Source organism: Brachyistius frenatus, unplaced genomic scaffold (genome assembly GCF_029030835.1).
Source record: "Brachyistius frenatus isolate BFR_SWC_R1_liver_20210118 unplaced genomic scaffold, ASM2903083v1 Contig_114, whole genome shotgun sequence".
NCBI classification, from domain to species: Eukaryota; Metazoa; Chordata; class Actinopteri; family Embiotocidae; genus Brachyistius; species Brachyistius frenatus.
The window spans coordinates 316986-329182 of NW_027210713.1; the positions used below are offsets into that span (position 1 = coordinate 316986).

A 12197-nucleotide genomic window follows, 5' to 3' on the forward strand; every position below is an offset into this window, starting at 1 on the left:
GCTTGATTTATTATAATTCAGTGGCGTCCTGCTGTTTGAGTGCACACAAAGCGACAGATTTCTCTCACTGTCCTGCCATGCTTGTTGATGTGAGCGTCACGTTTTGGGTTTGTACCCTTTCTCCAAAACATCCCCCGTTTTGGAGAAGATCTTTAGGCGGAGCAGCTCCATGAAGTTCATTCATTTCGTTTCCATTTCTTATTTTGTTCAGTTTATTTTTCAAGCGGTTCAAAAAAACTTTACGTTTTGGCCTAAAAAAAATGCGGGAACTAGTAAATAAAGTTCACAAACTGCTGGGAATAAAAAAAAAAATAATGTGACTGTTTTTCATGGAAATTCAACTTCTTAGTCCGTAAAGAAATACACCAAACAAACCAGTAATGATGTGGTTTAATCTGCCTTCACAGTTTTTAGAGAATTCAAAAACAAACACACGACAGTACATCCATACACTGTGCTTTGCTCTGGAATGTCACATTAAGCATAATAATATGCAGTTTCTCTCTGTTAAGCACTTTGTTAAAAAAATACTGTACAAAAACAAATTCTCAGAACATCACATTCTAAACTTTTGATTTGCCAGTTATTTATTATCTTGTATAATGTATATACTCAAAAAATCATGCAAACTTTCTTTGTTATAATTATTTTTTGTTTTTTGTTTTACGGTAGTGTTGATTGAACTTCCTCATCTTAAAGTATTTTTGTTGCTTTTTAGTGTTCAACCATCTATCGTTGTTTTACGAATTAACTTTGCAGCCATGGAGTAAAAATTCAGCCACGAAATGTGCTCCGTGGTATGCAATTTTTTTATGTTTCGCTTCTTATGTTATGTTCAAACCAAATGCAAAGCGAATTTTTACCTTGTGTTACTCGTGGGAGTGCGGCCGCTGGAGTTAAATATTTTCAACTCGTGTAGACGCGAATTTGCGTCCTTTTGCTTCACATGGCGCGAATTAGCAGACATCTTTCCTCAGGAATAATTGGCATAACGTTTGGTCTGAACACAACATTAGGCTGGGGATATACTTGCTTTTGAACCACGCCCTGGTGTAAACACAATCGCTCACGTACTTGCCTCTGTATTCTGCTCTTGACTGGAGGACTCCACCAGAGGGCGCACCAGATACCATTACAACATGCTGATTTGTCCAAGCGGCAACCAACAATGACGTCCCCCCCCGTTGGTTTGTGAACGTTATGAAGCCTTCAGTTCAGATTTTTGTCCGCTGACATCTTGCTAGTTCGGCGCGGTTTGGAGCAGGAAGTGACCAAATTTGGATGAGCTGGGGGAGGAGCCAGCGATGGATCTGATTGGAAACCTGACGATACTACGTCCTGCCCACTGATAGCTGCAACCTGACTACAAAACAGGCCTTTTAATCAAACACGCCCTCAAAAACAGGTCTTTTTGAATCTTCTTTTCTAATTAATGAGGGATTATTTTCAGATGGACCTCCAGAAAACTAATAAGAAGGAGTGACTTTAGCTAACAACACCGAGATAACTGGTGGAGACATTTTATTCACTTTGTATTTGATGAGAAGTTGAATGGGAGTCCATGGAGCCGGAAGCTTTTTGGAGACGACCTCTAGTGGCACTCAGTGGTATCGCAGCTTGAGGCACTTCTGGCATCGGCTTCATTTTTCAAAGCCGGAAGCTACAAACACTTTTACATCCAGTCTGTGGATTTGTCTCATGTAAACATTAAACATGGCCACCATCGAAGAGGGTCACTATTTTGCTGATCTTGACATCACAGGGTGACAAAACACCATCGGTTCCATCCACACTCCGTATTTTCAGCATTTTCCATTGAGCACCGACGTAACGGTCTCAGACTTGTTTCCATTTAGTGTTGCAGGCCCCTGACGGTGTCACACCTCCATACTGCTTTTACATCGCCCTCACCGGTCATGTGTACACGGCATCCTGCGTTCATTTCTGAGGACGTGCACAACCTCAAAACAGATGCAGGAAACGCGAGGCGGCCGTCATGCGACCGCGTAGCATAAGGTAAGTATATCTCCAGCCTTAGATGTGCTTCTGATGTGAAACCACCCCGGTTGATCTGAGCAGGATTCATTATGATAACAAAAAAAAAAATCATCAAGTTAAAGTGCATATTAAGTGTTCTTCTTTTTCTAACATTCTCGTGAAGTTAGAAACAACATCTCCATGAAACATTGTGCTTCGGGTTAAAAATGACTCCTTGGGATGCTCACGTCTTCTTCTTGGTCTCCACGGGGAGATGGAGAGATGATGATGATTTCCTCGACAGTACGGGGACGAGTTTATCGAACAACAGCACTGAGCTTATCATACCTGAAACAGCAATAATATAGAGGAGATGGAGACGTAATATTTTGCATGTGTAATATTTCACACTATTGTATAATTTTTAAATCTTTATCAGGTCGTGCTTAAAATTAAAAAAAATTTTTTTTCCTTAACTTGCATTTTTTGCCAGTTTTTCTACAATTCCTGCAAAGGACGTCATCATTTTTAAGGGAAAGCCCCCACAAAATATTTTTTTTTATCGCAACAATCACAAAGAAACTGGTACAGGAGCCAATGACATGTCTGACGCTGATGTCATGCCCTACATGAATATTCACTTTCAGCTTTCAGTTGGTCTTACCCAGCAGGGGGCCCATCCAGTACACCGCGCAGTAGTCCAGGAAGGAGCTCCCACTGCAGGGGAACTGTGTGGAGAAGGCCAACGCCGGGTTGAACACCGCTCCCGTCACTTTGCCACCTGCAAAACAATGTGCACACACTTTGAATCCGTGAACCTCCACTTAGGAGTTTGCAGCTACCACACAGCACAAACAACGTGCTTCTAAATCGGCCATTTCTCGGTAAAAAGGTGAACAATAATCAGGTACTTTATGTTCAGAAAGCTCCTAAACGTGAAAGAAGAGGACGTGAGACTACATACAAATTTGTCAAGAAAATATTTGAAAATATTTCAAAAATGGTCGCTCATTTTCTCACAGCCAATTTTAATATCATTAAGTTGACAAATTTGTAAAAGCCAAGCAGCTAGTCCTCAAACTTTAGAGAATATCGGTCGTTTTTGCTTGAAAAACAGCAGAATGTGAATTCATTTTCTGTTTTCTGAGTGTAAAAATTATGATTAGAGCAAGGACGCTTAGAAACTATTCTAATCCGACTTCCCATACAGGAGCAGTTGGTAACATTTGCTGAATTCACTTGTGATCTCTCAGTGTTCAGCATTCTCATCTATTTCTTCATCCTGACCAAATAAATTGACTTTGTACCGCAGTTAAAAGAACTGTGATTGGTCTGATTTTGTCAGAGCTGCAATCGATCAATCCTCAGATGGGAACTTTTTGAGATGTAAATAGTGTTTAACTGTATACCAGGTGAACACCAGACTCTCCTGCATGAAACCAGTCCACGTGTTTATGACCTGCCTGTTCTCCTCAGCTTCACAAACTAGGCGGTTAAAGGGTGTTTTTTTTTTTTACCACGGGGCTGCTTGTACTTCACATTCAGGTGATGTGCTGCTGATGTGGGTGTGAGATGGGGGGGGGGGGGGTGCACTGGAAACAACTGGCTTCATGTCATTGCCTTTGGTTATAATTTGCTCAAGTTTGCTGCAGTTTACTGTCTGCACACACAACACAAACACAACACACTGATGATCACGCCAACAAAGGCCATGCCAATACTGCTGCGGGGCGGTCGAGATCTGCTGAAGTGCCAGTGAGCAAGACACTGCATCTCAGACTCACGTGACCTCTGAAAATATCATATTATCAGTCTGATTTAAACAGTAGCAGATGAATGAGAATATATTTGTCCATATAGTTCACGTAACAGAACGTCATTGTCATACCTGCATAAACAACTGTTGTGATGACTGCGGCTACCACGTGCACGCGGTATTTCTCCTCCACCGATCGCGTGTGAGTAATAATCGTCTGAACCGCAAAGGCGCACGCGAGCTCCACTGCGGTGGCCTTCGGCAGGGGCGCGTGAATGGGGCTGATGCACCTGAAACCAAGCAACTTATGCCGCACATGCAGTCCCGACAAACCGATGCCCCAGACCACCGGCACGGCAGCTCGTGCAGCTGCAGCTGCAGCGAACTGGCACGCGATCCGCCGCATAGCGCACCCGCCCGAGAACCTCGCACGATACGCGTGCTCGAGAGCCCCGGAAGGGTTCCCGATGGCCCCGCTAAAAGTGAGCCCGTGGACCACGGATGCCACATACGTCAAGGTGAGCGCGAGTCGAGGTTCGATCCCGCCAACCTCGGACAGAAGCTTGAGCTCGTGCGTGCAGCAGCACAGCTGGAAGGTAGACACGAGCTCCACCGCGTACACGGTGAGCCCGGTGTTCGCGAGGGCCCTCGTCAGCAACCTGCGGGTCACATCGCTCAACACGACGATCCCCGCGAGCACCGACAGAGACACCGCCACGTCCGCAGCCATGTTCCCGTCTGTTCTGCGGTGCGTCCCGAGGACTGTCCGAGGTGCTCGTTTATCTCCCCCGCTGCACTGAACTGAGTCTGGCGGATGGGAAAAAAAAAATGTGCTTCTCTCTCCCGGAGGATGCGAGCTCCAACCGGGAGCAAATGAGCTTCAGTCCCGGTGGCTCACATGGTGCGGAAGTGGCTGAGCCTCGCAGCTCTCATCCTCCCTCTCCCGCAGATATTATTGCTCTTCTCTCCAATTGCTCTTTTTCTTTCTTTTCCTCTAACCTTCTATTTTGGAGTTTTTCTCTCCTACTCTGCAGGGGTTTTTTTTTTTTGCTTCCTCCTGTCTTTTCCTTCCTTTGTTTCTATCTTAATATGTCCTTTTACTATCTGGAGAAAATGCATCCCTGAAAATCTTGGATGAACTTTGACTCCAACAGGCTCCATGTCCCTCCATCATGCCTAATACTTTAGAGCACCAACTCCTCGGCTTTATCTTGTCTTGTGTGTCCTGCTGCTGGTGGACTATTTTAATTCAGCCATTCTTAGTATCATTGACCCCATCATATCCACAAACCGCATTACACTAAACAGAAGAGTTTTGGGAAGAAGAGAGACGGGTCTGTAGTTGTTTACTTCAAACGGGTTGAGGGGGGGTTTCTTCAGGAGAGGGTTCACTTTTGCCTCCTTCAGAGAATTCAGGAAACAGACCGTTGACAGAAGTGTTAATGAGATGGGTGAGAAAAGGAAGAAGGTCTGGAGCAATAGACTGGAGATGTGATGGGGTTAAGGGGGCAGGTGGTTGGGCTTGGGAGGTTACCAAGGTGAGAACTTGATTGGGAGACAGGTGGGTGAAAGAGGAAAGTGAAGGGGATGAAGATGAAGTTGATGGAAATGTAGTTAGAGAAGCCAGATTAGAAAATGAGGAGCGTATGTCATCTATCTTTTTTGTAAAATAGTTGACAAAGTGGCTTGGTAGAAGGGTGGAGGGAGGAAGGGGATTAAAAGGATCCCCTTTTTGGGGTTAGAAGATGTTTCACAACATTTTGTTAGAAAAAATACTCAGAGGCTAGATTCAAAATCAAACATATCGGACATTTATTCTTGCAAGAAGGAGCAAATACACGTACGCTCAAAGAAGGATGCCCAGCATTGCTCAACGTCACTCCTCTGTAGGGCAGCTTTTATACAGTGTGACAAAACAATTGACAGTCACCCCCATTCCCTTTGTATCTGCTTTCGTATGGTAATACTGAGTTGGTTGTAGGTCAAAAGATAAGGACACAGGGGAGTTGTCAATTAGATGCCGAAAGTAAAACAAAAGAAACTTTCCAGGAGCCACTTGCAAATAAGATGAATACATAGAAACTTTCCTGAGCCACATGCAGACAAGAAGAAACAATCTTTTTTTCTTTCCATCACATTTATACAATAAATACTCACTAAGCCGATATATACAACAATAATATTCTGTAGGCATAAAAGCCAACACAAATTACTGCACATATAACTAAAAAAAGTCATATTCAATTTTGAAATAAAGGCACAAGTCAAAAGATGAAAAAAAAAAATCAAGTCAAAACAATATTAAAAGGTTAAATGTTTAGAAAATATTATTACAAAAGAGATCTACTGCCTCCTGTGAGTCAAAGTGCAGGCAGATATCCACAACAACTATACAACACCTGTATATATCGTTGTTTATTTATTTATTAATCTTTACATATTACCCATCTTTTGATGTCATTGTTTTTACTTTACAGGAATTATATGTGGTGGATAAAGCTTCAGGTTACTGTGACAGTATAATCAGGCCAGTATAGGACCCAGACAACCAACCAGTACCTTTTACCTTTGAATATTGGCACAATATGGACCCTGCAGATCGGACTGCTTTGGTTACTCTCTTCTTTATAATTTAGGGTTCTACAGACAAAATATATGATGAACTGCTAAAAATATGATGCTCTCTTATAGATGAGAAGAGTGTTTAATTTATGAAATGGTTAACTTAACTCCACATTGATCAGCTGAACTAAAAGCAGTAAAATGTTGCTTCCACACTGATCCATCCGTGGTGATAACCCAATAATATATTTCAGCATTTGAGAGGACATTTCCTGAACTAAGAGATCATGTGCTGCTACTTTATGAACTTCCTTTACCACTTATGAGCAGAACTTAACGTTATTGGTGGCAAAGTTCAAAATTGCACCGGTGTTATATTTTGTAGTACATTTTGTGAGACCCTTTAATGTATGTTAATATCTGACATCTGTGCAAAAATACATGCAGAGTTTAGTTGAAGTTAATATGATGTGTCTGTAGTCTGAATTATATCAGCTTGGTATTTTCCAAAGTTGTTGTCTTTTTATTATGAAATCTAAATCCACAGACTGTTTACTTGCTGATAAATGAGCAAATTTGGTACTAAAATACTTTGAAAGATACTGATTTAATTTGTCTAACTCAAACTACTTTTAAGGTACACTTTACATGAAACAAGCTCCATTCATGTAATTTTCCATTGTTTACATTAAAACTACCATTAAGGAGGATCAAGGTTGAAAATAGTCGATTTTGTATTCAAGGTACTTTATGTAGTTGCATTATTTGGCACAGTAGATCAATGCAGTTCTGTTAATGTAGCAGCTTTGCCCTCGTTGTCAAGCAGCCAACTCGCTCTCACCACTAGATGTCGCCATCTCCTCATTCTTCACTTTATTTATTTTATAATATATATGAACACAACATTACAGTAAAGTGATTTATTGCTTTAAGAAAACTTAATTTGATAATTGATTTGAAAGTAAAATTTATTCTAAACAGGTTATCCTCAGGATATTTATTTTCCATAAAGGAAAACTTGTTTGTTTATACACAATTGTATGTGAGTTGCTTTGTCTTTTTTGTAGTTATATTTTTATTTTTCCAAAGTGGGGGAAGGTCGTAGGGAACAAAAATATTGAAAATAAGTCTGTGTTTAATCATTTGAAGTTTTTTTTTAGTAATTGTTGAAAGAATCTGATGTGTATACATATGGAAATTTTTGCCCTTTCTTCTTCATTACATATGAATTTTAATATGGAGTTTGGAAGATGATGTGCTAAAAAGAATAACAGACTTAAAATCTCCATCAAACAATTTGTCGTGTCTTCTGCTGCAGAATACTGTTTAGTGGAAAACATTTTCTTTGCAGGATTTTTCCTACATGTGCTTTTTTTTAAAAAAAAACTGTGCAATTATAAATGTCTAAAAGTCTCTTGGACAGATTTGCAATTTTCTCCCAAATTATTTACACATCACATGAAAAATTAGAAAAAAGAATAACCAAAAACAATCTCAATGATTTATGATTTATAATTAAAATATTTGAGGCACAATTTAGCAACACGGTATATTCATTAATTTATGTACACATAAATCAAATTTTGTTTATTTTATTTTATTGGATAGCCTCATAAATAAATAATATAATAGATTCACTATTTTCTGTCAATATTTGTTAATGACATTTGTTTGAACATTTTCTTACTCAGAATATTATCATTTGTATTATCATTAATGTTAGTATCATTAAATGTAAAAGTATCATTAATTAATTACATTTTAAAAATAATTTCCCCTCGGAAATTCCCATTTTTACTTCCTGTCCCCTTGTCTGTGTCTTATTTCTAGAGTAATGATCTACTAATCGATTTACTCCTGAACACAACGCCTTCTAGGTAGCAGCGTTTGTAAAGAGCTAGAATGTGTGATTTCTATCAATAACATCGAACGCACCACCACTTTCTCTCTGCCGGCGAGCTGCGACCCGCCCCAAAATGTGAACGGGCAATCTGGACCAGCCAATCACAGGCGGGTCAGCCTGAAAACTGACCAATAGCGTGCGGGGAGGCGGGTGTCTCCGCGCAGCAGCCTTCTGTGCGCCCGGCTAACAATAGCCAGGGATCGGCAAGTTTACAGTTAAACAGACCAACCAGGAGGGCGACGGAGCGGAGCAGGGCAGAGCCGACAGGGGAGCACAGTTCACCGAATACATGAGCCGCTGTGTCCCGGTGTCGGAAATTACATCTCCAACACTCTGGGATTTACGTTTGTGACCAGACAAGTGGTGAGTGAGCCTCTCGACTTTATTTATAAACCGCAAAATTAACCGTTCACGTCCATTCCCAGCCGGGCAATGGGGCTCATTTGCTTGAGAATAGGAAGGGGTTAATGGTTACTGTAGGCTGGCAGCACGCTATTATCTCCTTAATTTGCATCCACATACATGTTTTACCGGCCGGGACCCTGCAGGCCCCTCCACCCGCACACACGAAGCCAGTCACGGCGAGGCTGGTCCAGTTGGAGGTGTGGGTGGTGGGGTTATTTTTTTTAATTTTTTTTTTTATTACACCGGTTTCCTCCCAGATCACCGGTTGGCTCTGATAATGATAACATGGGAGTGTTTGGTGGCGAGCTGATAGCACGGCAAGCTGGGTATCAAATGAATGAATGAATGAATGAATGAATGAAATCCTGCCACTTTTCCATCTCTGGAATCCATATGACAGGATTCATCAATCCATGTCACCTTTAATTTGAGAGATTAAAGGTGACACTCTTCTCACAGAAATGTGGATTTTGGAGCTTTTATTGTGGAAAATGTTCTAAAGCAGACAAGTCGTGAAGGTTTATTACATTTTGCATGCTAATATGTGTACAATAATCACTTTATAATATCCCCTGGAAAGCTGCCGACTTGTTTCTTATTTATTAGTGACTTTAATTATCTTTAAATGCCATAAACTTTCCTTTAGTTTTCTGTTATCTGTCTGAAATGCACAGAAGCTCTTGTTTCCACATGGCTCAGCAGAAATCAGTGCATTTCTCTTGATCCTGAGCAGTTCAGTGAGTATCTACGTGTTAGAAGGGGGGTTTGGTAGCACAGACTGTGTATATATATATATGCTGTATTTGATTGATTACAGAGACATGGGTGCTCTAACTCTCATTTAGTGTTTTTTTTATTTATTAGTAGTAGGAGTTGGTTCCCTTCTGCCCGTTGAACTCAGCCTCAGGTTTGAATCAGATGGATAAATAAACTAATTTTTCCGTCCCCGCCTCACCTCAGTGGGGCTGACGCAGCCCTTTGTTCCCTCTTATAAAAAACTTTCCCCTTCAGTGTTCTGGATTATAAGCAGCTCTAAGTGTTGCTAGTTTTTCTCCTGAGTTTGCTGGCAGACAACTACCGTCAGATTTCCTGCAGTCATGTGTAAGCTTATCCTCCTCCGTGTGTGTGGTGGTGTTTTATTCTTGAGTTTCACACCTGAGAGATTTGATCTGGGATTATTTCCTGTCACTGTGGTGTTCCAGTTCTCAAGATTAGCTCTTGCACAAATGTAGAACCGCGACTCAAACTCCAATCTGCAGAATCAAAGAGCTGAGTGTGTTTATTACATTATAACTAGTCACTGATGATTTCCATGAATAATTTAATAATTAATAACATTACATTTACAACATATTGCTTGAAAATTAAAAAAATTTGAGTCAGTACATTTTATTTAAATTTGGTTTTATTTTCACGATTGATAAATGATAACCATTCCCTTGTTGAATCTTTTCAGCTGTTGAGATTTTCCCCTTTTTTCTTCTTCTTTGTCTTATTTAATTGTGAACTAAATGTCTTTTTATTTTAGACGTCTTTTTCGTTCCTGAACTTTAACTCTCCCTTTAGTTTTAAATTAGGACAAAGAGTGCATAATTGAAACACACAATGATGTCACGTATATTTTCTATATGTGGTTCTTCCAGCTCTGAAAGATTACACTTAAATATTCTCAATAACAAATTGGAATGGATTTATTCACGTTGAAAGCTTTAAAATTTCTGCGATACTTTGATTGATGCTTTTTGTCCCAGAATGACTTCCAATGGTGGGTCTAACCTGGATCAAGTTGTTTTAAAAGCTGCATCCAAACAGGAAGTGCCTTAATTCAAATAGTGATAAACTGTTTAGCAGGTGTGAGTTGGATTGTAACTGGTGCTGCTTCCAGTCCAGTCCGGTCCAGCCAGAGTCCTGGGAGCCTCCCAGTCTGCACATGAGTCCTCAGATGAACCTGAGACGTTGCAGGAAGTTCACTTCAGTGTTCAGTAGTGAGTTCAGGAGATGAGTCTGCTGTCCATCCATTCAGAAACATGAATGAAAACTGATTCATTTATACACCAAACTTCCTCCATAATTAAACTCCGGCCGGTTTCAGAAGTGTCCGCGAACCCGTGCATGGTCTTGGTTATGGTTTTAGGGCGGTGGCGGCAAAGTAGTTGCCGTGGATACCTGGGCTTGGAGTGTTTTATGGGCCCATGTGAAGTGTGAGGCCACCCAGTTGTCGCCCCGACACCTTGACAGCACCACTGAGAGCGAGGAGGGCTGGGACGAGTTAATGACCCAGTTGGCTCCTGTGGTTTCAGGCTCTGCTACTTCAGGAGGTGTGTGCGTGTTTGTGTGTGTTGCCATGTGAATGTATGTGTGTGTTCCTGTATCTCACCTATCATTGAAGTTATTTTTAACCCTCAGACACTTTGTTTGGGCTCTGAGTGAATGAGACCTGCTAACCTACAATATGAGATACTTACTGTCAGAAAAAAACCACACAGAAAGACACAATGCATTAAATTCCCAAATGATTCCAGTCATTTATGAGATTGAAAAGTTCTTCTTGTCTGGAGGATTTTTTTTTTAGTCCAAGTTTCAGTCTTTTCCTGTGATTAATATGAAGACAATGTTTGTCTTAAATAAAGATTTTATTGGACAATAAACACTCTTTGTTTGATAGTTTAATGTGAAAAGACATGAAATAACTGTCAACTATGATGGAGGTTTAGGAACAAATTTAGGAAAAAAAGTTAAATGATGACTTTTTTTTTTAAAATTGTGCATTTCAACGATAAAGTGGAAATTTCAAGAATGAAGTCAAAAAGTCGTAAATAATGTCAATAATACAGTCAAAAGGTTGGGAATAAAGTCAAAATGTTGAGAAGCAAAAGAAGGACAGCCACACTTTCAGGATCAAACAATTTGATCAGTTGTCTTATTGTGTCTTGTGATACAACAGGTACTCTTTGCATTGTGTGCCGGTGTTACCATGGATACTGTTTCATCTGCCTTTTTCCAGCTATTTTGGTCTGCACGAACGCGGCCACTTCCTTAAAGTTAGTGTTTCTCCTTCTGACCCGATGTGATTTTTGGCACAATCTCTATAAAGTCCTGATACTTATTACCAACACATAATTTCCTTGTTCCTAAAATTGACTCTTGCGTACAATTGTACGAGTTATTCTACACAAGCCATCTTGTAGAAATATATGCACAAAACAGGAAGTTTGATTTCTTCTTAAAAGTTCGTCTTTAATCTTGAAATGTAGTTTTATTCGGAAAATGTATATTTAACTTTTATGTCCTCGACATTCGACTTTTTTTTCAAGAGTAAAAAAAAATTCTCCTTCTCTCGTATCTTTCTTAATAACGCCCTAATACTCCGTCAATACTCCACCATTAAGTAAACAGCAGAAATAATTCTTCTACAACATTTCCATGTTCAAGTTTTCTCTGTTTGGATTTGTGGCTTCTCTTTGTTACAGTAAATTTAATATTTTCCAAGTGTTGGACACAGTTTAATGCTCAGACTGAATTGATAACTGCATTGGTCACATTAATCAATCTTGATGTTTATAGGCACCCAAATGTGCCTTAACGCAGATCTTT

The 12197-nt window shown here is 40.2% G+C and overlaps 2 protein-coding genes across 2 annotated transcripts in view; one reads left to right on the top strand and one right to left on the bottom strand.

Annotated features, from left to right (window-relative positions):
• Positions 1–372: 372 nt before the first annotated feature.
• aqp11 (aquaporin 11) lies at positions 373–4637 on the bottom strand. Its single transcript, XM_069712942.1, has 3 exons — positions 3866–4637; positions 2642–2758; positions 373–2325 (listed from the first exon to the last, which is right to left on the bottom strand). The coding sequence occupies exons 1-3, from the start codon at positions 4461–4463 to the stop codon at positions 2222–2224; spliced, it is 819 nt and encodes a 272-aa protein (XP_069569043.1). The 5' UTR covers positions 4464–4637; the 3' UTR covers positions 373–2221.
• Positions 4638–8400: 3763 nt separating this feature from the next.
• The window catches only part of pak1 (p21 protein (Cdc42/Rac)-activated kinase 1), a 52303-nt gene continuing 48506 nt past the window's right edge, over positions 8401–12197 (top strand). Inside the window, exon 1 of the mRNA XM_069712940.1 lies at positions 8401–8561. The gene's annotated coding sequence lies outside the window, so the exon portion shown is untranslated. The remainder of the gene's footprint in view (positions 8562–12197) is intronic.